This window comes from Elaeis guineensis, chromosome 7, assembly GCF_000442705.2.
Source record: "Elaeis guineensis isolate ETL-2024a chromosome 7, EG11, whole genome shotgun sequence".
NCBI classification, from domain to species: domain Eukaryota; kingdom Viridiplantae; phylum Streptophyta; class Magnoliopsida; order Arecales; family Arecaceae; genus Elaeis; species Elaeis guineensis.
Window position 1 is genome coordinate 93,180,146 of NC_025999.2, and position 27,537 is coordinate 93,207,682.

General features: G+C 38.1%; 1 protein-coding gene across 3 annotated transcripts in view; it reads left to right on the forward strand.

Annotated features, from left to right (window-relative positions):
• The first annotated feature begins 155 nt into the window (after positions 1-155).
• Positions 156-27,537, forward strand: part of LOC105048574 (uncharacterized) — a 33,013-nt gene continuing 5,631 nt past the window's right edge. The window contains exons 1-9 of one of the 3 annotated variants that reach the window (XM_073260215.1): positions 156-663; positions 4,257-4,300; positions 4,829-4,943; positions 5,039-5,165; positions 10,868-11,700; positions 12,248-12,550; positions 12,656-12,970; positions 24,584-24,869; positions 24,962-25,241. In XM_073260215.1, coding sequence (XP_073116316.1) covers positions 474-663; positions 4,257-4,300; positions 4,829-4,943; positions 5,039-5,165; positions 10,868-11,700; positions 12,248-12,550; positions 12,656-12,970; positions 24,584-24,869; positions 24,962-25,241 — 2,493 coding nt within the window. In that variant the 5' untranslated portion in view covers positions 156-473. The remainder of the gene's footprint in view (positions 664-4,256; positions 4,301-4,828; positions 4,944-5,038; positions 5,166-10,867; positions 11,701-12,247; positions 12,551-12,655; positions 12,971-24,583; positions 24,870-24,961; positions 25,242-27,537) is intronic. The other 2 variants (XM_073260216.1, XM_073260217.1) reach the window with 2 other exon arrangements.

A 27,537-nucleotide genomic window follows, 5' to 3' on the forward strand; every position in this document is an offset into this window, starting at 1 on the left:
CCCTAATAATAATAAGAAAGCCATTAAATAAGCAAAAAAAAAAAAAAAAATCCTAATTCTTAATTGGAGAACGGATTACTAGTGTATAAATAAATAAATAATAATAAGAGAGGCCTCTATCCGGTTCTCCCTCCAAAAAGACTCCTCGTGTCGTTATTCGTTACTCCTTTGTTATTGTTGTAGGAGAAGCAAAGAGAGCGGAGCATCACGAAAGAAAAGCCGCAGCGAAGAGGGTTTGTGATTTGTTGTTGGCTCTCTATCTCTATCTATAAATACCCACAACCTCTCTTTCTTCCTCCCTCTCTTTCTTTCTGGTTCTTGGGTGTGGAGAGGAGCGAGGAGCGGAGAGAAAGCTTTGAAGAAGGGGAGAGAAATCTTTGAAGTAGGGGAATTCTTGGGTGTGGAGAGGAGCGAGGAGCGGAGAGAAAGCTTTGAAGAAGGGGAGAGAAATCTTTTAAGTAGGGGAGGCGAAGATGAGCAGCGGGCGCAAGAAAGAGAGCGGTGGTGGGGGCATGTCAGTGGCGACGGTGATCCTTCCCGAGGCGATGGAGATGGTGGAGAGAGTGAAGGAGGTCGTGGACCTGTCGGACGACGAGATCTACGCCGCGCTTATGGCGTGTAAAATGGACCCCGACCATGCCGCCAACTTCCTCATGTCCCTGGGTATCGCTTTCTCTCCTCGCTCTTGCTCTTCTTTGTAGTTCTTTTCTCTCTTCCTTCTGTAACCGAGTGTATATAGTTCGTCAGAAAGAGGGGCTCTTGGATGAAAGAAAGCCCTCTTGTTCGTTCTTGGGCATGGGCAGTGGTAGAAGGAGAAAGGGAGGTTCTTGGAAGAAAGAAAGCCCTCCTTTTCCCGTCCTTGGGAGTGGGCGGTGATGGAAGAAAGGAAATGGGCTCAGACAGTTTATCTTTTATAACATCATCCGGTTTTTATCTTGTGTAGGAACTCTCTTATGTCATTCCTTTTGCTTTCTTCTTCTTTGTAGTGTTTCTTTGGTCCTCCTCCTTTCACTGAATATAGTTTGGGAGAAAGAGTTCTTGGATGAAAGAAAGCCCTCCTCTTCCGTTTTTGAGCATGGGGAGTGGTGGAAGGATAAAGAGTGGTTCTTTTTTGAGCATGGGGAGTGGTGGAAGGATAAAGAGTGGTTCTTGGAGGGAAGAAAGCCCTTCTTCCGTTCAGGGGCTTGGGCAGTGGTGGATGGAGAAAGAGAATATCTTGGAGGAAAGACAGCCTTCCCTTTGCGTTCTTGGAATGGGTTGGTGATGAAAGAGAGTCAATCATTTTTATCTGTTATAGGAACTGTCTTTTATGCCATTCTTTTTGCTCTCTTATTCTTCTTCTGATTTTCATTTTTTTTTTTTTTTTTTGTCTCTTTGTTTTCTTATCTTCTTGAACGTTGTCTACTGGGAGTTAATTTCTTGGCGCAAATAAGCTTCTCTTGGTTATTATGGTGTTCCTCTTTGATTGCTATTGCTGAAACTTGTCTTATTTTCGCTTTATAATGCTCTAAATAAGTTTCATTTGGTTATTTTGCTGATTTTGGTAGTTTTCTTGTTTTCACTTTATCATGCTGTTCTTTTACCCTTTGTCAACCAGGAAGAAGCAAAACATGGAATCCCTGTCTTTGGGTACATAATTATATGAAAAACAACTTTATATTTGGTTTATGAGTTTAGAGATAGAACATTTACTTCAAAGGATAGGATCTTGATTTATGTTGAGAAGCCCTAGCTTGGAAAATGAAAGCACGTTCAACAGGATTTCTGTTTGTCGCAGGCCATTGACCATTAGCAGGATTTTTTTTTTTGGATAGGCTACTGAATTCATAGCCAAAGCACCGTTGTTCCACGATGTCCTGATGAGTTGTACTCAGCTCTTAGCATATCTTCTTTCAAAAGCTAAACTTTTGTTCGTACTTGATTCCATCAACCTGAAGTTTTTTAAATATCCAAAATGCCTACTTCGACATCTATTATGCCTCTAATATTCATAGCCTTTGTGATATATGCTGGTTGCGCTTGCCGAGATTCTAGTTATGCTGTAATGTTTGTCAAATATACATGATAATAACATTTACAGAAAATCTAAATTATTTATGTTTACTAAGTAACTAGTTTTTGTTATCTGGACATGCAAATTTTGCTAGCTAGAAGCATTTGCAAATTTCGCTAGCTAGAGGCATTTGAAAACTTTATAAAAAGTTTGACAGTTACAATGGTTGAATTTATATAATAACATGTGCACATGAGTCTTCTTGGTAGAAATTTTGAAAAATTTGTGCCAAGTGTTGACACATCATAATGTAATAAGTGAAATGCTCTGTTTTTCGAATTTCAGGATGTATCTTGATTCATTTGACACTCTGCGGTTGTTCTCTTTAATTGTGGTATGTTGAGTTTGTCAAACTTCTTGAATGTGTTGGTTGACTGGTATGTTATAAATGATTTTGTGTATGCACATAAAGGAAAAATTGGAGCCAAAATCTTGATGCCATTGGAATTCCTTTACTTTTGATTGGTACTGTTGGCCGTACAGATCTCTGACCCTAATGAATATCCTGAAACCAACACAACTTTTTAACCTTGAGTAGCTCTTAATTCTACTGTTGGATTGCAGGCTCTGGTCTAAGAAATATTATTGAATTTGTAAATTACTTGTTATTGTTTTCTCTCAATGTTGTAGCCATGCCCTCTTTGCACTTTCTGCTCTCCTTTGTGGAGGTGCTGTCTCTTTCAACTTGATTAGAGCTTAAGCCTTTTATTGGCCTTACTATCCATCTTTATTTATTTATTTTTAAAATACATATCTTGCCATCCCTATGAGCAATGATGCTTGTATTTATTTTTTTTCACTGCTAGTTCTAATCCATCACATATGGTGCTTCTATATAGATGTGGGTTGTGGGTTCACATCTCAGCATCTCAATGTGCTTCTTAACTATATGGAATTGCATCTGGAGGTAGCATATAAACCTTCAAACTTATTGGGTCATAAGGAAGGGTTAATGATAGTGACATGACTTCAGGAATATGAATGATATTTGAACCAGGTCTGAGTTACTGAATAGAGTGGAAAAAGCAGTTGGGATAAAGATAGGATCTGAAATTTGATAATTTGTATAACTTATTCTGCCAAAGCAGCTAAGAATGATGTCATGGTCCAAAATTTTATTCTGTAAGTATCAGTGCTACCGAATGAAATAGGAAAAAAGACTATGCTAAAAATTTGATCTTTGTGAAAGGGGAAAAGCTGGGTGGATAGAGGAATTTTGTTTTGACAAACAATAGGATTCTAAATTTTTGTACAATATTGAAGTAATTCATCAAATTCACTTTATAATTTATATTTATTTTGATTGCTTTTAGATCAAAATCTCAATAATACCATGTTTTAGTATTTAAATGCAAAACAAAAAGTTGAAGGAGAAGAAAAGTTTTAGAAGGTATAAGTGAAAGAAGAGATAAACTGAATCAATCAGAAAGTATGAGCTTAGTGGTTTTTGTTCACCATAGTAATTTCTCAATGCTTCATCTGGAAGCATATTTAGCATACTTATTTATGACAATTGACACTCTTATGACTCAAAATGGACAGATAATCTTTGGGAATGGGTACTTAAAATTCTTCCTTCTTCTATAATGACTTTGTCAATTTTTTTCTTGCACTATTAAAATGTGCGAGGCTTTCCATAGAAATAGAATTATCGTTCAATCAAACCCTCAATTAAAATTTAATGTTCTATCATCATCTCAAATATTCTAATCTAATTGTTGTGAGAAACCACCTTAAGGATGGATGCAGTCACTGCTTATTGGAGTAGCAGAACTGCCCATACAGGACAACTATGGCTTGCCTACATCCCAATAAAACTACACTAAATTCAGGTAACCCCAAGAAACTAAGAAAGCCTAGTTTATTTGGTTGGAATGCTACATCAGTAGCTTCAGTGGATATATCTTATCCCTCCAACTTCTATTACGCTTTTCTGTTGGGGTTCATCTTGATTACATTTGGGGGAATGTTTATAGTTATGTTTACGTGTAATCTTGTGTTTTACTTAATGATTTGTCCTTGTCAATGCACATTCAAATTTAAGGATCCATGCTGGTGCTTTCTTGTGAGGAGACTTTTTTGAAGAAGTTATTGCTCTAGTTCTTTAATTGGATTCCAAGCATCATGTCTGGTAGGGATAAAATAACTGATGTTTCATTTTTGGATATTTCTAGTCTAATATTAAGCCTTTTATTCTTCCTAGATACTTTTGATGAGGTGGAGAGCAAATGTAAAAATAAAACAGAGGTTAGTGCTTGTAAAAATTTATTGTATTTTTATGTTGTTTTCTCACAAGATATTGCATGAACATGCCAACAGTACTTGGTACTGCTGGTTGGCACCCTCTCCCGTTGGGAGGAGGTCCTGGGTTCAATGCCTGGCGGTAGCATTCCCAACATATTTTTTCAAAAGAAAAGAAAAATGTCGCATGTCACAAATCCAACAATAAGTATTAGTTTGTCGTGAACTTTTATCTTTTCTTTAGTTTTCCTGCAACTGGATTTTGGTACGACACTCATAAGTCATAATTAATAAACATTATCCATCTATATGGGTATGTCTTTTTTCACTAGTCATTTCAACTAGGGCTATAGACCCAATCATTCAAGTATTTGAATTTTATTACTGGTCTTCTTGCACTAATGCTACATATCATTTCTAAGGGATATTGTTACCTGCTTCGAACTTTAAAATTATATGTTTCAGGGACTTTGCTTTGGTATATTGGTTTTTTATTGAGGCATTTTGCTCTCATTTTTGCCTGCCTTGCATTAGACTAAAAAGACCCACGAGTCGAGGTCCAAAATAGTAAGCAGTGGTTCAACTTGTGGATTTACGAGGGATACTCAGGATGGGGGACCCAGCATTTCCATGCAAATGAGCTCGAGTGGTACATGAAAGTGATCGCTGTTCTCTCGCTTGTATTTGTGCAAGATTTATCTTATAATCCATAAATGTAATCGAAATTTATCTGTATCCTGGCAGAATTTGGAGTTATGCATGGTAAGCTTGTACAAGAGATCGATAATGGGATAAATCCAATTGCTATATCATCAATTTTGAGCTCAGGCATGGCTGTTAATAATTCTAGCCAGAGGCTAACACCCCAGAGGTTGGTAATGCTAAAACTTTCTAGAAATCTTGTGAACAGTCAAGAAATTTGAATCAGGAAAGGAGTTTTCATTTATTTTTTCCCTTTTAAATTCTCCTTTATTTTAGTGATGCTTCTTGTTATCCTGTACATTACAGTTCTGGATAATGTCTTCTTGTTTGTGTTTGTCTGTTCATATGGTCCATTCAAGCATAGAATTGTGTGGCCAAGTATGGAAATCATGCATTTATGTGTATCCCCATTTCTCCCTTCCATCTGTTCTGTAGATTTGTATGATGTAATTAATTTTGAAGCTTGTGTTCTACGGATCATATATAACTTCTTGCTTCATGCTGAATAAATCATGCCACAATTGAGCTAAGACACTCAAGAGCTAGAAATTTATACACATGAAGGAATGTGGTTGAAAGGAAGCCCTCTACTACCTGAAATCTGCTACATATGTTAAATAAGATACAGGAGATCAAAAAATGACGGAAAAAAAAAAGAAAACACAGTTTCATGTGTCTTGTCTGTCTCTTTTTGAGCTCTTTCTCATTCAAAGCACTCCCACCCTATCTTTCATAACAAACATAGTTCCCATCATTCATGACTGCCTAAAGAGTCTCTCTTTTGATGGATCATTGTCATCTCAAAGGCTATTTTAGGCTTGGAGTTTATAGAAAGAGGTGCTTCTCCACACTCTAGGTTCTGTAGGTGCTCTCAGTGTTCTCATCTTGCCATTGCTTTTATTTGTTGAGATGTGCTTATATATGTCCAATACTAGTTGTTGTATTTCAATTGTAGTTATTATAGTTTAAATTTTTTTGGACTGTTTTGGTTTGTGGGAAAGATTCTACCTTACTACAATGTTTTTCCGAACCTGATGCCTGGGTATATGAAATCTGGGAAAGTGAGTTCTGCATGTTTGGTTGACTTTGAAAAATGGCATAGGATAGCACACTTTTTAAGATAACTTATATTTGGTTGTGCATCTACTTTTTTGGGATAGTTGTGTAAAATATCTATTATACTCTTAATATAGGGACTACAACGAAAAGAATATCATATGCATAATTTTTAGAATCAGATACTTGGAGCACCATGGTCTGGAGGTCTTGAAGGTTTCTCACCAAAAAAGTTTAGAACATACTTTAAATAGCTATTTTAAGTATTTATAACTATTAAAATTACTACAATTCATAATATATTAACCAAGGATCGCTAACACAAAACCAGCCCGGTGCATGCCGATCGGCGGTACATCTCTATACCGAATTGTACTGGGCCCGAACTAACATGGAAAGGAGGGATGAACCAGGGAGGAAAAGGAAAGGGAAGAGAGAGGGGGGAAGGAAGGAAAGAGAGGTCGGTGGAGATATCAACGATGGCCACCAAAGGGCTGCGGAGGCCCTCGGAGGGCCGGCAACGCCTCTCGAGCTCCACAGCCCTCCGCGAGAGAAAATGAGAGCAGAAAGATAGAGAGAGAGGGAAGGGAGAGAAAAGGAGTGAATGAAAATAGTGGAGAGGCTGTCGAAGGGCCACGGATGGCCGTCGTGGCCATCGGATAGTCCAAATCAGCTCCGCAATCATCGCAATTTGAAAAAGAGGCTTCCTCTGATTTGTCATATTTTTTAAAAAATGAGATAAACAATGAAGTCGGAATGGATTTGCTGGTGCAAGGCTAATTTGAGCCATCCGATAGCCCTCTGGCAGCTTCCTCATTGCCTTCTCCTCACTCATTTTTTTTCCCTTTCCCTCTCTATCTATCTCTCTTTTTTTTCATCTTGCAGAGGATCGTGGAGCACCAAAGGCCTCGATGGGCCACCATCGGCCTTTCCCTCTTCCCTCTCCTCCTCTTTCTCTCTTTTCCTCTCTTCGCTTCTCCCTTACTTCATTTTCATCGGTGTTCTGAATGGAATGTCTGAACTACACCGGTTAACCGTCGGAACGGTTCGACATGCCTCAAACAGCCTGATTTGGGGCAGTTCGGTGAATGATGATACTAACTATTAAATTACACAATTCACAATATATTTTCAAAGCTTGATTGGTTTGGGTTTTAGAGTTCTAACAATTTTTAATAGTTAGCTAATTTATATTATGGTAATTTTTAATAGTTATTTATATACTTTTATATTGAAATTATCATAATTTCTTTACATTATGGCACTTTTTAATATTATATTTTTAATAGTTTAAGATTAACTATTCAAAATATCTATTAAGAAGAACATGATATCTTAAGGGCATTTTTGATAAAAATTATGATAATTTATAGTCCATGGGAAAGTGGCTTTCCCGTATCCCACGTGAATTTTTCCTTCCCATGAAATGTAGAAAATTTATTCCTGTAGGAAAACTACTTTCGCATCTCTCTCCTTTAAAATCTCCAACTAAATATGAAGCATTTCTTCATTTTTCTATTGACCACATTTCCCCCTCCTCTTCCCATGAACCAAATGAGTCCTTCATGATTGGATTAATTAGTTATTAACTTAATTTCTTCATAAAATCACAAACTGAGATGAGTCATTAGACCTATCCGTAGTTAGAGGCTTGTGGATGCAGTTAAATTTGGAAAAAGTTACCGACTTCAATTTCTCAATACAATCACAAGCTGGGATGAGTCATAAGACCTATATGTATGATATTCTATAGTTAGGTTTATGGATGCAATTGAGTTTGGAAAAGTAGAGTTTTTGGTGTATATATTTATGATATCCATATTTAGAAGTTTGTCGATGCAGTTGAATTTGAAAATAATCAATTATTGACTTCAGTTTCTCAATAAATCACAAACTAAGATGGGTCATAAGGCCTGTATGCATGGTCTGTTGAACCGCTCGGTTCACCTGTATCGAACCAAACCAGCATGGAACTGGCACGATTTGGTTGGTACTTTCGGATAATGCCATGAACTGCTCTTAATCAGGCAGTTTTGGAGTAAAACCAGTGCAAATTGCTTGGTTCGCAAGGGTTTGAACCGGTTGGGGCCCCCCTCTTTCAATATCTCAAAAGGCTTGAAATATAGTCTGGCGAATCGGGGTGAACCGCTATCCTGACTTGATAGCCAATCGGTTTGGGCCCCCATATTGGTTCGACCCACCTTACTTGTATGAATGATATTACATAGGTTTATTGATGCAATTGAGTTTGGAAAAGCAGAGTTTTTGATGTATATATTTATGGAATCCATAGTTAAAGTTTTGTGGATACAGTTGAATTTGGAAAAGTAGGGTTTTAATGTGTATACTTAGGTAACTTGTGCTTTTTTCTCTTTTATCAAATAGTCGCATATTTTTGGTCTGAGAGATGCTTAAAATTATTGTCACCTCTTTTTTGGGGCAACTCATATGTTCAAGGCCTGTTCCGCACTGTGCTAACATTAAAGCTGATATGAATTGCATTAGGATACTTTTCATCATATTATTCATATACGGCAATATTTGAGTCTAGAATAGTGTACAAATGTGACAAGATGGGATCAGTAGATAAGGAAGTGTGATTTGATGTGGTTGAATGAAGTGAAATATTGCTACTAGCCTGCTAAGAAAGTGATACAAGGCTTAAGAATAGTTCTAAATTTGATTCGTCTAGCAGTTCAGCTTAGGCTTTTTAATTTGAAAAGAAGGGAAGTTCTTATTAGTCATGCTTGTATAAGTCAAATTCTTAATTGAGATTCTGTAACATACCATGCTTGTTTCTGCAACTGATTGACACATAATGGTATTGAACCTTGTCTATATCTGTGGGAGAAATCTATAATTGTGATAGGCATGTATAACTATGATAACATTGTCCAATTCTTAATGTTATACATGTCCATGACAGGGGTGGAGCATTTGGAACAGGGGCTCCGCCCTTGTTTTCATGCGGCCGGAGGAGATGGGGGTTTGATAGCCCTCCCCCCCAACCCTTTCTCCCTCTGTTAGCCTAATGCTGGAGCGCCTAGGATGCACGTGACCCTGCGAGGATTAGGAGTCTTGGTTGCACAAGTCATGGGTCCCAACCGGATAGGTCATGGGTTCGTACGCACAAGGCTTGGAGCCCAATATGAGTTTAGTCTTGTTTGAAAGTTTGATGCTAGTTTTGAACTTTATAAACTTCCCTTTTGAGAACTTTTGATGTTATTAAGAAAGTAGTTAAAGTTTTCTGAGTTAGAATGGGACTTAGAATCCCGTAGTGGAAGGTTGAAGAAAAGAGTTGTCTTGTATTACTTATTAATACCACCATTGGGGCTCCTTTTGTCATTATATTTAAGAAACTTGAGTTATTGATTCGTGAGAATTCTCTTGTGAGAATTGTCTTACCTTTTGTCTATTCTTTCTCTACTCGCTTTGGTGGATTCCTAGAGTTTGCAAGTGGGCATTTGAGGGCTTTATCCTTGGAGTGGCTTGTCAAGACAATGTTTTCAGCCTTGGAAGAGAGATATACCCCTATTTTTCTTCCAACTACTATCTACCCTTGTGTCATACATGCAGTCGTGGGGTTTCTACCTCTCCATAATCGGTTGTACCAACATATCCTTCCTCCATTGAGTTTTTAGCCCAAGTTCAACATCTCCCTGATAGTGGTTGGAGAGCACGGTTCCAATATGTCGCCTGCCACCACAACATCGAAGAGCATGTTGAATGAGTAAGATCTGTGAGATGTCGAATTTGATAAATTGCACTCCCAACTTGAACAACTTTAACTAGAAAATCCGCAGCTTCATTAATGGCAAAAGCAATGTGAACACCGATATATACTGTTATAGATTTAGTATCGGAACCTGCCAATTTTTCTTTTGCTTTTTTTCTTTGGTGCTTAACACTCGCCAAAAAGAAAAAGAAGCAAAAAGAAAAATTAGGTTCAATTCATAAGGTCTGCTTCGCAGCTTTCTAGTTCGAAAAGATTACCTTCGGTCACTTTTCGTTAGTCAGGTTCAACTCACTAATGAAGGGGTAATTTTAATCAAAGGTTTCGAGCCCAGCGAGGATACAGTACCCTTCAGTAAAAAATGAACTTATTTATTTATTTTCCCTTTGATGATGAAAGCGAGTGTTAAAAGTGCAAGATTTCGATCCGTTCTATAATAGAAAAGTGTCTTCATTGAGTGAAGAAGATACCCGAAAGTAATGTGAATGAATACCATATTACAGCCATCATGACTTTAGTATCAAAATAGACATCCCTGACTTTGAAAAACGCCTACAACCTGACCAGTTTGTTGATTTGGCTCTGCATGGTCGAACTGGTCTTCAAGCTTAATGAAGTTCCTGATGATCGACATATGAAACAAGTATCAAGCTTAAGAAGTATGCATTTATTTGGTGGGACAATTTGAAGCGATGATGTGAGCATGAAGGACGCAGCAATATCTGAATGTAAGACAAGATTCATCATGAACTCAAACATAAGTTCCTACCTAAAAAATATAGCTAAAGTAAATAATTTAAGCTCCACAATCTTAGGCAGCACGATATGACCATAGAAGAGTACACCATCGAGTTCGAGCAACTTCTCATGACATGCAATATCAAGAAGCCCGAAGAGCAAACAAGCTTTTGTTCATATAATTTTTTGTTGTATTGTAAGTATGCTTTTTATTAAATGGCAAACAAACTATATGGACTTTTTCTCCTTATTTTATTTGCATAATTGGGATAAAATTTGATAATTTTTACTGTAGGGACATTAATATTTAGTTCTTTTTTTTTCTCATTTGCTCATCTTTGCAGCGATTCTTATTCCATAAATACATCACACTCAACTGGTCCAATTGATACTTTATCTTTTTCCTTACGATCTCCATATAGCTTCCAACCTAATTGGTCAGGAGCACCAGCTCATCCTACAATGGCTGATACTGTCAGGATGAGTGGATGCCAAGGAAAGGATTCCAGCACACCTATAGTGGCAACTGCTCCAGCTGATTCCATAAATACATCACGTTCAACTGGTCCAGTTGGTAACTTTTCTTTTTTGTCACAACCGCCATTCTGGTTCCAACAAAGTTGGTCAAGAGCACCAGGTCGTCCTACAATGGCTGATATTGTCAGGATGGGTAGATGCCAACAAAAGGCTTCCAGCACAACTATTGTGGCAACTGCTGGATGTCAATCCAAATCATGTGATGTAGTTGGGTTGAACGTATCGCACAGCAATTCCATGCTCAACCAAAACACAGTCCTGCCTGTAGAACTGAATTGGCAATCACATTCTTCTCATGATCATGTTTCAAATGTTATAGAGATCAATCGTAACCCTGGAGGTTCTGGTATTCATCCAACTTCTCATGAGGAATTGTCCTTAGCCGATCAACCATCTGTCAGTAGTGACCAAATTGTCTCAGAAATATTTGATGCTTCTGCAAACTATGGTGATGAACCTGCACCATCTAGTTTGCATGCTGATGGGGTTGATTTATCTTTCTTGGATGATCATCAAGTATCAGATGGAATCATCAGATGCCAAAATCTGCTAACCAAGGCAATTAAATCTGCTTCTGTGTCTGACAGACAAGTGGACAATTCTGGATATGGTTTTCCACATGTGTATGGGCACCATGAAGGTACATCTTCCTATACAAAAAATGGATTCTCATTTTCCTGTTTTATTGTTCGTTTTGTACTGCAGTTATCTGTGCAATGAGTTGGGAGGAATGGACTTTTTTGATGTTTTCTAGGTGACTTTCTCCCAAGAAAATGCCCTGCTTTATAGAATAAATAGTTTTGCTTCAGACCATCATATTGACCTCATCCATAGTCATGGGACCATTGCAGTATGACTCTAGAAAAGGCGATCAAAATACCTACCCTAGAGTTGTCAATACAAGGATATAAAATAGTTTTGCATCTACCAGATGGGAAGGGTTTTATGAGCTAGAAATCATAGATATTGATATGGTCAAATTAAAGGCCCATGTAGTCCTATGCAGTAAGTGATGACCAACTTGATCACCTAGCAAACATCAAGGAAGTAGGAGCACTATGTTGTCTTTTTCTTTTTCCATCATAGATTTTAAACTGCTAGGCATTATTTTGTCCTTTATTGCTTGAATGAGGAGGTCTATTTCATGATTGCCTTTCGGGTCTCATCATTCCAACCTAATTGGTCAGGAGCACCAACTCGTCCTACAATGGCTGATACTGTCAGGATGGTTGGGCACCAAGGAAAGGCTTCCAGCACACATATTGTGCAAACTGCTTCAATTGATTCCATGAATACATCGCAGGCAACTGGTCCAGTTGATAACTTTTCTTTTTCCTCACGACCGCCATTCAGCTTCCAACATAATTGGTCAGGAGCACCAGCTCGTCCTACAATGGCTGATATTGTCAGGATGGGTAGATGCAAACGAGAGGCTTCCAGCACAACTATTGTGGCAACTGATGGATTTCAATCCAAATCATGTGATGCAGGTGACGAATCACACAGCAATTTCATGCTCTACCAAAACGTAGTCCTGCCTGTAGAATTGAATTGGGAATCACATTCTCCTCATGATCATGTTTCAAATGTTATAGAGATCGATCGTGACCCTGGAGGTGCTGGTTTTCGGCAACATGATGAATGGTCCTTAGCTGATCAGCCATCTGTCAGAAGTGGCCCAATTGTATCAGAAATATTTGATGTTTCTGCCAACTATGCTGATGAACCTGCCCCATCTAGTTTGCATGCTTATGGGGCTGATTTGTCTTTCTTGAATGATGACCAAGTATTAGATGGAAACATCAGAGGCCAAAATCTGCCAACCAAGTCAACTAAATCAGCTTCTGCATCTGACAGACAAGTGGACAATTCTGGATATGGTTTTCCACATGTGCAAGGGCACTGTGAAGGTATATCTTCCTATAAAAGAATGGATTCTCACTTTCCTGTTTTATCGTTCATTTTGTACTGTAGTTGTTTGTGCAATAAATCAAGAGGTGTGCACATTTTTTATTTTTCTAGGTGATTTTCCCTCAAAAAATGCCTGACTTTATAGAATAAATAGTCTTGCTTCAGAAAAGCATATTGACCTCATCCATAGTCTTGGGACCATTGCAGTATGACTTTTGAAAAGGTGATCAAAATGCCTACCTTAGAGGTGCTAAAACAAGGACATAAAATGCAAGGATCTGTGTGGGCATGTATTTAGTCCCACATTGATTATTCACTAAGAAAATCTTGGATACTTATACAAGGCCAATGAACCTAAATAATACCTACTGGCCAGCCTTTTGGATGAGGTCCTGAATTGTTGCATAAAATAGTTTTGCATCTACAAGGTATTAAGGGTTTTATGGGCTAGAAATGATAGAAATTGACATGGTCAAAAGGCCTCCATCATGGTTTTCGGAACCGCCCCGAACTGCCTGATTCGGGGTGTTCCGAACCGAACCGACAGCTAAACGGCTCGGTTTGATCGTGAAAACTGACACAGAAAAAAGTAAAAAAAATTAGGGAACGGTTCGGTCAGGACTCGAATTGGGCAGTATGGGGACCGAACCAAGCGGTTCAGCCTTGTTTCGGAACGAACCAGCCAATTCGGCTGTTTTAAGAGGGGGAAAGGCCTAGAGGAAGTCGAAAGGTTTTCTCTTTGTTATTTTAATGCAGCAGAGGCATCTTTCGTCCCTTTTCTATTTCAAGAACGGCCGGAAAATGCGCGATCAAGCTTGATTAGAGGTATGTATTCGATCCTAGCTTCCGTTCTTCATCTTCCCTCTTTTTTTGTTTTTAAATTCATGGAAGTACCTCAGACTTTGTAGATCTTAGCTCCCGTGTTGATTTAAGTATTTTTTTTAGTGATACAAACATTAGTTTGAATACAAGCACCAGAATTATGGAAGTACCTCAGACTTTATAGTTCGGATATCGTTAGTTATAGTTCGGATATCGCTAGTTAAAAAGTGATCAAAGAATTGCAAGATCATAGATATACTTAATGAAATTGAAAGAGAAAAAGGGCTGCCAACTTGTCAGGGCTGTCAATCTAAACATCTGGCCTCTTTTTTGAATTATTTGTTATTTCGTAAAAAGGTGGTATTTTTTTTGGATACTCATTTTTCCTAAAAACACAATTTGGGATCAAAAAATAGTTTTATTAATCAAAATTTCTCAAAAAATAAAAAAAATCATTAAATACTTCTTAAAAAACAAAAAAAATGACATGCCTGTCGTACCGCATGTCGGTATGGTACTGTACCATACAGGTCGGCGACCAGAATAGCGTCCGGTATTGGTTCAAAAAACCTTGGCCTCTATAGTCCTATGTGGTGAGTGGTGAACGAACTTGATCACCAGAAAACATCAAGAAAGTAGGAGCTCTATTTTGTCTTTTTTGCTTTTTTCATCATATATTTTAAACTCCTAGATATCATTTTGTCGTTTATTGCTTGAAGCAAGAGCTCTATTTCATGATTGCCTTTTGGGTTTCATCATTCCACCATTAAGTTTCATGAACGTTGATAGCAGCCCTCTTCATATATCCTTTCCAGTATGATGCTACATCATACTAGCAAGGTGCTCAGATTCTCATCCTTTTTCAATATACCATCTCTAAAGAATGTAGAATTCTGATTGCCTTATTCTTGGCCATCTTGTGGTTACATTACATTTTCCAGATGTGTGCATCCTTGGAGCCTATATCCCAAAATTGCTTCATAAAATTTTTGTAGAAGCATTCAGTGCTCATCTGATTTGAACTTTATTTTGCATATATCCAAGTGCTTAAGAGCCAGCAACACCAGGTGCGCAGGCCGTTGACCAGTGATGAATGTCATGCCATGCTGAAACTTGAGAAGTTAAAAATGTATTTAGGAGTCCTTTTTAATTTAAAACATTACGAAAGACTTAATAAGTGCAATGTCGACCCAGTGCCAGCATGGCACAGCACAAGCTGGCACTTAAACTTTGCAGCATTGTGCACTGATAGTTTTGCTTCTTTTCTTCCACACATAGTTCACTTCACATAGATCATAAACACATGGAATCTGAATTGCATAAATTAGTGGAGAAAAATCATATAGATTCAATGCTTTTCTATTCTTAATTTTCTTTTCTTTTCTAAATCTCTGAAAGTGAAATTAAACATGCCCCACGACACACCATCACCCTTTTTCTTTAAAGTGTAAATGTATATATGTCCTATTTGTGGGCACAACAATTTTTGTGGGTCTATTGTTACTTTTGGTAATTGTATTTGTATAGAAGAATTCATCAAACTTGCAAACAAAATTTCTCCTATGATGGTTAACATGGTGCAGTTTGTGTTCTATTTTGTTTATTAATACCTTTATGATTTGATCTGAGGATATGGCATTATAAATTCAACTGAGCCAAGGATGTTGGTTGCTTAATTGCTAAAAAATGACAGATTTACTCATCAAATGCTACGGACACTCAGAAGAAAGAATAGCCATATTAATAGTGCTGCATGTACATCTTTGGCATTCCACTCCTATCTTGGCTTGATAATGGTTCCGGACACTTGTTTTTGAGTTGATAAATGTAGGTTTGACAAGGTATAGATAATACATCTGTAACGGCCCAGGTTCTTGGGCCTGTAAACCCTTGACGGCCCAACGAAAAAAAAAAGAATGAAAAATTAACAGGAGGAAGACTCCTAATCGGAGTCTTCTTCCTCTCCGTTTCCGATGAAATCGGGACTCGAGGAGTCCGGCTAGGGTAGAAGACCTTCTCTATAAAGATCCCCTTCCCTCCCTTAGGACCTTACAACAAAAATTTCGAAGAAATTAAAGGGATTTGAGGGATATTTTCAAAAGAGTGCCGTGAGTGGTTGTTCGGAAGAGAGGGGCCACCGGAGCTATTTTTGGCCGCCGGAACAAGGTATGTTTCTTCTCCCTTCTTTTCGGATTGATCTTTCCGGCCATCGGCGTGCTTGGAAGCCAGCAAGATGCCGGTTCGGGCTCAAACAGGGCACCCTTGTTTGTGTTGTTTCTTTCCTTCCATCACCGGCAACAAGGACGGGTGGGGCTGCCATCGGGACGGTAGCCTCGCCGCCGCCGGGGTTGCCGAGGAGGGTGGCCGAAGATGGCCTACCCTGGCTGTGTGAAGGGGAGGCATTCGGGATGGCGGTCGGGTCCCCTGCTTTGATCGTTGGGAAGAGGAGAAGAAATCTCTTCTCTCTTCTCAAAATAAAATAAAAAAAAATTGGGACACAGGTAAGGGTTCCGATAAACCTCAATATATGATTTTTTTTTAGAAAATTAATTTGGTTAAATTGATTTGTTTGATAGGAGAACAGTCCAACGAACAGGAGGACAATGAGTAGGGTTTTGATATTCAGACTGTAAGGCTGTGAGTTTGATTTCTCATTGATCGAGGTAAGAATCCTGTACATGGTCATCACCATATATATTATTTGGTCGTTAGTTTTATAATGTTGATTTTGCATTACTAGATTTATAATCGATGAGTTTTCTATGCTTGAGACACCGATATATGGCTTATATGATTCTTTTTAAACATGAGCATGTTATGAAAAGATTTCTATGATTGATGGTATGAGTCTTATGGATATGACTTATCAATTTGATCATCCGGTAATTTGAAATTAATTCGATGAAATCAATAATTAAATGAAAAGGATATAGTTTGGACTAGCCTCGACATATGGATCAGATGGCCAAGAGCTCATGCCTGGGACAACCCGTCAGGAGCTTATGCCTGGAACAGCCCCCACTGGCTTATAGGTGGATCAGCCGGCCCGGAGCTCATGCCTGAGACAGCCCGCCAGGAGCTTATGCCTGGGACAACCTCTCACGGGCTTTCGTACGTGGGATAGCCGGCTAGGAGCTCATTCTGGGACAGCCTTGAAAGGCTTATATGAAAAGAAAAAAAAATTAGATTGGAAAGAGATTGAGATATGCTCTGAGTTAGTCTAAAGCCAAAAGGGATAAAAGATTGTCAAACTGAAGATGTGAAAAGATGAAACATATAACATGTAATTCAACAATGAATGAAGACTTCACTTGATGATATGTGATGATCCATATTTATTAAATGCATGTTTATGTCAATATTCGAGTTATTATATACATACGAGTCTTCACAAAATTGTATTGGTTTTAAAAATATTAATTTTATCTATTGGCTTGGTGTACATGTGCAGTGATTTTTACTGAGCTGGAGAAGCTCATATTTTCTTGTTTTTTTTTTCAGACTCACAGGATGCTTAGTTTGGATGATTTAGACGAGAGCAAATAAGAACAGAAGCCTTTAGTAGTTCAGTTAGTTTAAATTCTCTGATACCAATGAACATTTAAATAATTATATTGAACAAAGTTTGCTTTTGATTTGAAGTTGTGACTCGGTTGATTTATTTGGTATTTACTTTGTTATTTAAAATTTTAAGGTGTTAATTATTTAGGTCTTACATGATCCTTAGGGTGCTGCTCTAGGATTTGTGCGGCCGTGTCACGTGGCCAACTCAGGTGCTGGGTTCGGGGCGTGACAGAGTGGTATCAGAGCTTAGGTTTAGGAATCCTAGGGTTCATTTCAGAGAGAGTATATGGGTAGACCTTTAGATAGAAATTAACTAATATGAGATATTTTCTTAATTTTCCTAACTAAAGTGAAACTGTGTAGGTTGACATGGCACGAGGGACTAAGCATGGACGTAATCGGAGACCTACTTGATTTGTGGATAGCTCTAATGCTTGGGAGCCAGTTATGCAACAAGAAAACACTCCACCCTCACCTGTTGATGATGCACCACAACAAGAACATCCTACTGAGCCTGCAGAGGTCACTCCTGGGGAAGAAACTCCAAGAGAACCTGAAATTCAATCTGGGGAACAAGTTACTGCAGCTCAGTTAATGCAAGTACTAGTTCAACAACAAGTTGCTGCCAGAAAAGATATGAGGAGGATATTGGAGGTGCAGCAGGGACAACAACAGCAGATCATACAATAAATGTTTCAGGAGCGACAGTCCTAGCAGTAACAAGGAGCTGAAAATCAGTATGAACGTCAAATCAATTTATTAGATTTCAAAAAGTATGCACCACAGGCATTCTCAGGGACCTCAAATCCTATGGAAGCTGAAAGCTGGCTGAAAGCAATAGAGAAAGTTTTCTATGCTTTGAGATGTCCTGCTGAGGATAAGGTCACTTTTGCCACTTTTATGTTACAAGGTGAGACAGCCGATTGGTGGGAGATGGAAATTGGAAAGATAGGGCCAAATGATGTACCTTTTATATGGGAAGAATTTAGAAAGATCTTCTATGAGAAGTATTTTCTTTAGAGTGTCCGACTCCAGAAATTTTAAGAGTTCGATTGACTGGTACAGGGCCACATGACAGTTGCTCAATATGCGGCCAAATTTGAAGAATTGTCCAGATATGCCCTTGCATTGATGGCTGAGGAAAATATTCGAGCCAGAAAATTTAAGAATGGACTAAGGGATAGAATCCAACAATTAGTGACTGTATTTGAGCTGCCCACTTATAAAGAAGTTGTTAACAAATGCTTAATAATAGAAAAAAGACTTAATGATGCTCAAGCAGCAAGAGAGAAAAGTATGAAAAAAGGGGGTCGAGCAATTGATTCTCAAGGTTAAAGTATCAGGGCCTTCAAATCAAAGACCCTAAAATCAAGCCAGACTGCCATTGAAGGTAAAGTACAACCTCAAGGGAGCATTATATGTTACAGATATGGAGGATCCCATCTAAAACGAGATTGCACATGGCCCGAAGGACAATGTTACAAATATGGACGAGATGGCCATAAAGCAATTGTACGTCGCAATGGAGGAGAATCACAGAGACAGCAGATGCCTCAAAATTTTCAGAATATCCCTGCAAATCGGGCACCCCAAGATGTACAATTACAAGATGGGGGACAACAAAAATTAAAGACCTAAGGACGAGTCTATGCACTTACACAACAGGATGCTAATGCTTCTAACTCAGTGGTGACAGGTACTGAATTGATCTCCTAAATTCTTTTATATATATGTCATGAAATATTAAATGCTTAGATATATATGGACATATAGTCTTGGATGATAAATAAATATTATGTAAATATCTGACAGGTATAATTAAAATAGCATCCAACGATGTCTATGCTCTATTTGACCCTGGAGCTACCCACTCTTTTATAGCAACTAGTTTTATTAAGAGGACCAATGAGATGTCTCCTGCACCTTTAGAAAATGATCTGTGTCTGCATGCCAAGTGGAGAGGCGATCTTAGTTAATTCAATTTGCAAAGATTGTATACTGAGTATTGAAGATAGGAAGATGAAAGCAGACTTATTAGTCTTAGAGATGAAGGACTTTGATATAATCTTAGGAATGGATTGGTTAACAGTATATCATGCAACAGTTGATTGCTTCAAAAAGACAATAAGGTTTCAAATTTCGGATCAGTTAGAGTTTAGTTTTATGAGTAATAAACCCTTCTTTATCTCAGCTATTCGTGCTAAGAGGCTCCTTGTGAAAGGATGTGAAAGATTTCTTGCCACTATATTAGATACTCAAGATAAGAAACTCAAGTTAGAGGATATCCCTATTGTGAAAGTATTTTTTGATGTTTTTTCAGATGACCTGCCTGGATTACCTCCTGATCGAGATTGAGTTTTCTATTGACTTGATCTCTAGTACGAGTCCAGTTTCTAAAGCCCTTTATCGAATGGCTCCAGCAGAATTGAAGGAGTTACAAAAGCAATTACAAGAGTTGTTGGACAAATGATTCATTAGATCTAGTGTATCACCTTGGGGGAGTTCCAGTACTTTTTGTGAAGAAGAAAGATGGTAGACTTCGGCTTTGCATAGACTATCGAGAATTAAATAAGGTAACAGTGCGAAATAAATATCCTTTATCACGAATCGATGATTTGTTTGATCAGTTGCAAGGGGCATAGGTCTTCTCAAAAATTGATCTTCGTTCTGGCTACCATCAATTGAAGATACAGTCTGGAGATATATCAAAAACAGTCTTGCGGACTAGATATGGGCATTATGAGTTTTTAGTCATGCCCTTTGGTTTGACCAATGCACCGACAGTCTTCATGGATCTTATGAATCGAGTGTTTGCATCATACTTAGATCGATTTGTAGTTGTATTTATTGATGATATTTTGATTTGAAGCTGTATGCAAAGCTACAAAAATATGAATTTTGGCTGAATAGTGTTACTTTCCTCGGGCATGTCATCTCCAAAGATGGTGTTTTAGTTGACCCAAAGAAAGTGGAGGCAGTAGTCGACTGGAGCCGACCTACTAATGTATTGGAGGTGCGTAGCTTTCACGGTTGGCTGGCTACTATCGAAGGTTTGTGGAAGGTTTCTCTTGTATTGCTATGCCCCTATCTCGTCTACAACAGAAATAAGTTAAGTTTGAATGGTCAGATGAATACGAGCAACGCTTTCAAGAGTTAAAAAGATGATTAGTGACTGCTCCGATTTTAGCTATTCCATCTGAAACAGAAAGTTTCACTATTTATAGCAATGCTTCTCGTAAGGGTCTCGGTTGTGTTCTGATGCAAAAGAGAAAGATGATAGCTTATGCCTCTTGACAGTTGAAGTCATATGTGCGAAATTATCCTACTCATGACTTAGAATTAGCAGCTGTGGTTTTTGCTTTAAAAATATGGAGGCATTATTTATATGGAGAGTATTGCGAGATTTTTACGGATCATAAATGTTTAAAATACATCTTTACTCAGAAGGAGTTAAATTTGAGACAAAGAAGGTGGTTGGAGCTATTGAAGGACTATGACTTGACAATAAATTATCATTCCGGGAAGGCGAATGTTGTACTGATACTCTAAGTAGAAAATCCTCTGGTGAATTGGCTGCTCTAATTACCTCACAAAAGCCTATATTGCTAGATTTGGAGAAATCAGGAATTGAAATACGACTACATGATCCTCAAGTTCAACTTGCAAATCTTGTACTACAGCCTACTTTGATTGAAATGATTAAGGCAGCTCAAAAAGAGGATTCGGAGTTACAAAAGGTCATAGAAGCAGTGGAATCCGATGTACAGATAGAATTTTAGGTACATGAGGATGGGTCATTGAGGTTTGATAACAGACTATGTGTTCCCAAGGTTCTAGGATTAAGGGATGAGATCCTGGAGGAGGCTTACTGTTCGGCTTACACCATGCATCCTGGAAGCACAAAAATGTATCAAGATTTGAAAAGAAATTTTTGGTGGTCTGGTATGAAAAGGGATATTGCACAATTTGTAGCCCAATGTTTGGTATGTCAACAAGTAAAAGCCGAACATTAAAGACCAACAAAATCATTGCAATCTCTTCTTATTCCTCAGGGAAAATGGGAGATATTACTATGGATTTTGTGACTGAGTTATCTAAAACACTTCGGAATAATAATGCTGTATGGGTAATTGTTGACCGATTGACGAAATCACCGTATTTCTTACCCTTTCGAATTGGTCTTTCCTTAGAAAGATTGGCAGACTTGTATATAAAGCAGATAATACGACTGTATGGAGTACCAGTTACTATTGTGTCAGATCGAGATAGTAGATTTGTTTCTCAGTTTTGGAAGAACCTTCATAAAGCCCTTGGTACCAAGTTAAATTTCAGAACAGCTTTTCATCCTCAAATTGACGGACAATCAGAACAAACCATACAGATCCTAGAGGATATGTTAAGGGCTTGTGTCATGGACTTGGGCGGTGCATGGGATAATCACTTATCATTGGTTGAGTTCGCTTATAATAATAGTTACCAAGCAAGCATTCAGATGGCTCTTTTCGAGGTATTATATGGAAGGAAGTGTAGATCGCCCATTTGTTGGGATGAGGTGGGAGAAAGAAAACTGTTGGGATCGAAAATAGTGCAACAAACGGTGGAAAAAGTACACATGATCCAGGAACGGCTTTGTACAGCTCAGAGCAGGCAAAAGAGTTATGCTGATAATAGAAGAAGGGAGCTGGAATTTCAAGTAGGCGATCATGTTTTTCTGAGAGTTTCTCCCACTAAAGGTATCATGAGATTTGGAGTTCGTGGTAAGTTGAGTCCAAAGTATATTGGCCCTTTTGAAATTTTAGACAGGATTGGAGAGGTTGCATATCGGTTAGTATTACTGCCGGCTTTATCTGGTGTACATAATGTGTTTCATGTATCAATGTTGAGAAAGTATATTCCAGATCCAAGTCATGTGGTGAGTTATGAACCTTTGCATCTTCAAAAGGATTTAACTTATGAAGAATATCCAGTACGGATTGTTGACAAGAAGGATTAGGTGTTACGACATTGAAATATTCTTTATGTGAAGATCCAATGAAGCAATCATAGTGAGAGAGAGGCTACATGGGAACTCGAGACAGAAATGAAGGTCAAGTATCCACAACTCTTCGAAAACTCAGGTATGCAAATTTCGAGGATGAAATTATTTTAAGGGGGGAGATTGTAACGGCCCAGGTTCTTGGGCCTGTAAACCCTTGACGGCCCAACGAAAAAAAAAAGAATGAAAAATTAACGGAAGGAAGAAGACTCCTAATCGGAGTCTTCTTCCTGTTCGTTTTCGATGAAATCGGACTCGAAGAGTCCGGCTTGGGTAGAAGGCCTTCTCTATAAAGACCCCCTTCCCTCCCTTAGGACCTTACAACAAAAATTTTGAAGAAATTAAAGAGATTTGAGGGATATTTTTAAAAGAGTGCCATGAGCGGTTGATCGGAAGAGAGGGGCCGTCGGAGTTGTTTTTGGCTGCGGAAACAAGGTATGTTTCTTCTCCCTTCTTTTCGGATTGATCTTTCCGGCCATTGGCGTGCTTGGAAGCCGGCAAGATGCTGGTTCGGGCTCAAACAGGACACCCTTGTTTGTGTTGTTTTTTTTCTTTCGTCGCCGGCAACAAGACGGATGGGGCTGCCATCGGGATGGTAGCCTCGCCGTCGTCGGGTTTGCCGAGGTAGGTGGCCGATGATGGCCTACCCCGACCGTGTGAAAGGAGGCATTTGGGATGGGGGTCGGGTCCCCTGCTTTGATCGTTGGGAAGAGGAGAAGAAATCTCTTCTCTCTTCTTAAAATAAAATTAAAAAAAAAAATTGGGACATAGGTAAGGGTTCCGATAAATCTCAATATACGATTTTTTTTTAGAAAATTAATTTGGTTAAATTGATTTGTTTGATAGGAGAACAGTCCGACAAACAGGAGGACAACGAGTAGGGTTTTGATATTCAGACTGTAAGGCTGTGAGTTTGATTTCTCATTGATCGAGGTAAGAATCCTGTACATGATCATCACCGTATATGTTATTTGTTCGTTAGTTTTATAATGTTGATTTTGCATTATTGGATTTATGATCGATGAGTTTTCTATGCTTGAGACACCGATATATGGCTTATATGATTCTTTTTAAACATGAGCATGTTATGAAAAGATTTTTATGATTGATGGTATGAGTCTTATGGATATGACTTATCAATTTGATCATCCGGTAATTTGAAATTAATTCAATGAAATCAATAATTAAATGAAAAGGATATGGTTTGGATTAGCCTCGACATATGGATCAGCCGGTCAGGAGTTCATGTCTGGGACAGTCCGCCAGGAGCTTATGCCTGGGACAGCCCTCACTGGCTTATAGGTGGATCAGCCGGTCAGGAGCTCATACTTGGGATAACCCGTCAGGAGCTTATGCCTGGGACAGCCTCTCACGGGCTTTCGCACGTGGGACAGCCGACCAGGAGCTCATCCTGAGACAGTCTTGAAAGACTTATATGAAAAGAAAAAAAAATTGGATTGGAAAGAGATTGAGGTATGGTCTGGGTTAGTCCAAAGGCAAAAGGGATAAAAGATTGTCAAACTAAAGATGTGAAAAGATGAAACATATAATATGTAATTCAACAATGAATGAAGACTTCACTTGATGATATGTGATGATCCATATTTATTAAATGCATGTTTATGTCAATATTCAAGTTATTATATACATATGAGTCTTCACAAAATTGTATTGGTTTTAAAAATATTAATTTTATCCATTGGCTTGGTGTACATGTGCAGTGATTCTTACTGAGCTGGAGAAGTTCATATTTCCTTCTTGTTTTTTTTTTTCAGACTCACAGGATGCTTAGTTTGGATGGTTTGGACGAGAGCAAATAAGAACTGAAGCCTTTAGTAGTTCAGTTAGTTTAAATTCTCTGATACCAATGAACATTTGAATAATTGTATTGAACAAAGTTTATTTTTGATTTGAAGTTGTGACTCGGTTGATTTATTTGGTATTTACTTGGTTATTTAAAATTTTGAGGTGTTAATTATTTAGGTCTTACATGATCCTTATGGCGCTGCTCTAGGGTTTGTGTGGTCGTGTTACGTGGCCAACTCAGGTGCTAGGTTCGGGGCATGACAACATCAGATCTTATCCAAAAACTCATGTTGCTTGTTGGATTATTTGTGGTTATCTTAAAAGTCAGCAAGTGACATCCATATTGACATTTCTTTCTTGGTTGTTGCCTCCTGAAACCTTTCAGCTGACGATGCCGGTATGGAGCTTTCACTGGCTGCTACCAACTTGCAGCAACTAAGTTTGCATGAGGAACATGATACTGCACCTGCAGAGAGTTGCCATGCAGTAATAATTCCTGAGCATCTGCAGGTTACTAACGCAGATGGCTCATGTTTGAGCTTTGGCACTTCCGGATCTGGTATAACTGGTCCATCTACTGGCGCTTTTATTCCAAGGCCTCCGAAAAGCAATTTAGAGGTAGCCTCAGATACAGATACCAACATGCCTCCAATTGGTCAGCCAGATACCGGGTATTGCCTATAATATCTTCTTCATTTGAACATAATTATTTTTTTTGTGTGCCTGTGTGTACATATATGACACTACATATGCTTATTTTCAGAATATCAGAGTATCGTCATGATGAGCGGATAGGACCTTTCTTGGATGATAGTGTCTCTTTTATAACTGGCACAAGCACTGACAATTATGGTATGCTTTCAACTTCACAACCGGAGGTCATCAGGGATGATACATTTGTTGCTCTGCATACAATTCAACAAAACTTTCCATCTGCTTCTGGTTATGCATTTTCAAACACCACACGACCAACTGCAGCAGCATATACATATGGACAGGCAAATTCACATATGCAAAATCTTTCTGCTTTCTCAAGTGCAATGGTAATAATGCAATACCCTTTATTTGCTTTTTAGTCTTAGTAATTGTTGCTGCTGCTACTCTTAATTCCGTTTCATATGATCAACTTTTCTGAACAATGTGCAGTTTTGTTTTTTCAGTTATGTTGTTTATAACTTGCTGAGTATTGCGATTCAAGGATTATTTATAAACATTAAACTAAAAACTAGGCTTTTTTATATAATTCTTGGAGTCTATAAATCAAGGTTTGCCATACCAATTGGTACTGATGCATATCGACTGTACTATACCATATCGGTAGAAAACCGCTATGTGGTACAGAAGGCACACTGAGTGTCAGCATGCTGAAAAGGCTCCCAACCAGGCGCACCGACAAAGTAACAAAATGGTACCAATATGGGGTCTGGTACCGAGGTAATGAACTTTGCTATAAAGATTGCTAATCCAATTTTCTTAGTGAATGTATGGTTTTCTGATTAAGGACTTTTCTGCTTGCAATGTGGTGAATAATATCAATAGCGAGGTCTCATATTTAAATATGTTAATGCATCGGATGTTGTATACTTACATTTGTATTCAAATTGTTGCATTTTTTTCTTTATAAAATGTCTAATGTCATATTGACTAGTTTTCATCTACTGTAGAAAGCATTAGATATAATTGACCAAACTGAATTTTTTGCTCTATTTAATATTAGGTCCATTTTGGACGAGATAGAATTGGGGCCATTGCTTGATGCAATGGTAAAGGCTTGGGCTGATAAGTGTGATGGCATAGGTTCAAGTCCTAGGGCAGTCACTTTGTGTAAAAATATGCCAAATGTTAGGTCTATCCCTAGTTCGCTCCTTCCAGGGTCTCAGATCGTCAAGAACATGGTATACAGTTTTAAGAGGGTGAGTTTTGGTGCAATCATAAAGTTGCTCCATTATAACCTGGGTGTCATGGGCTCGATACATGGAAATAGCATTTCCATATGTGGGGATAAGGTTATCTTTATCTAACCCTTATCTTTATCTAACCCTCCCCGGACCCTAGAATGGTGGGAGGCTTGTGCACCGGGTTGCCTGTTTTTTGGATGATGGTAAAAAAGTGACGGCTGGCTTTGTCGTTCCTAGATAGTGTATTACTGTAGCCATCTTCTTCAAAAATGGAAAGAATATTTTTGGGTTAATAACTATTCTTTCTGCCACCTGTAAGATCAATTCTACATACTTGCCCCTTGCTTGTGCCCCAAATAGTATGTTGTATATGATAAGTCAGTGAACCTTGAAACATTAAATAAGAATAGATCTGTAGGACTGGAAAGCTCAATTCACAGGGATGTAAGAACATTTTATTGGTTCATAAGAAAAAGCCATAGGATTTGTACTTTAAACAGTCGTTAGATTTATCAATTTACCATGCAAAGCAGATCTCTTTTGAGCCTAGTTTTAATTTTATGATTAACTGGAATAAAACTGAATCCATCATGTATGGTGAAGTACCAATCAAAAAAAAAAAAAACTTTGCATATGATTTGGGTGTGTTCAGGATTTTCGACTAAAATTGCCAAGAGTTGGAAGTGAGTTAATGGTTTTCCTACATCAGCATGACCAGTGGATAGGAGTGTCCACTGCAATAAACTTAGTGGAGCAAGTGATGCTGAAATCTTCAACTGGTTTAGTCAGTTTTGAAAGAAATCATATCCTGTGATGTTTACTTCTACTGAGTTGAATTCCTTTTATAAATTTAATGCAGCTGGGTCTATCTTGTCAAGGAAAGCAAAATGGAACTATTTGTTATGTTGATTTATAAGTGGGTATGATTGTGTGAATTCACTTGGTTATTTGATAAGCAAGGTGTGATTCAAAAAGATATGTTACATTAAGACCAACTTGTAATGTATTTTTTGCCTATTTGCTCACTTTAATTGACAGTATTTCTAAGGAAAGTTTATGATTCTTAGAATTTTCAATATTAAAAATTCTCAAGAAAGCAATTAATACGCTGATGATTAGTGCTAAAAATATTAATCTGGGCAAAGATGGAAATGAATTTCAATCAATAGTGGATTCCAGCAATCTAGTGTATGGAATCAATTAAGGAACCACAAAAATTTGTCTGTTAGTATATTACTCTAATCCTGGACTAAGAAAACTTAAATAGAGCTTATTTCTGATTGTGGTGTGGTCATGTATGATATTTTTTTTCCAGGTATTGAGGTAGGAAAGAACAAAATTGGGGTTAACATTGAGAAGTGGAGCACTACAATAATTTACTTCTCCTATCAGCTTCTTCTTCTTCTTCTTCTTCTTTTGTTAAATAATTTCAACATGCTCA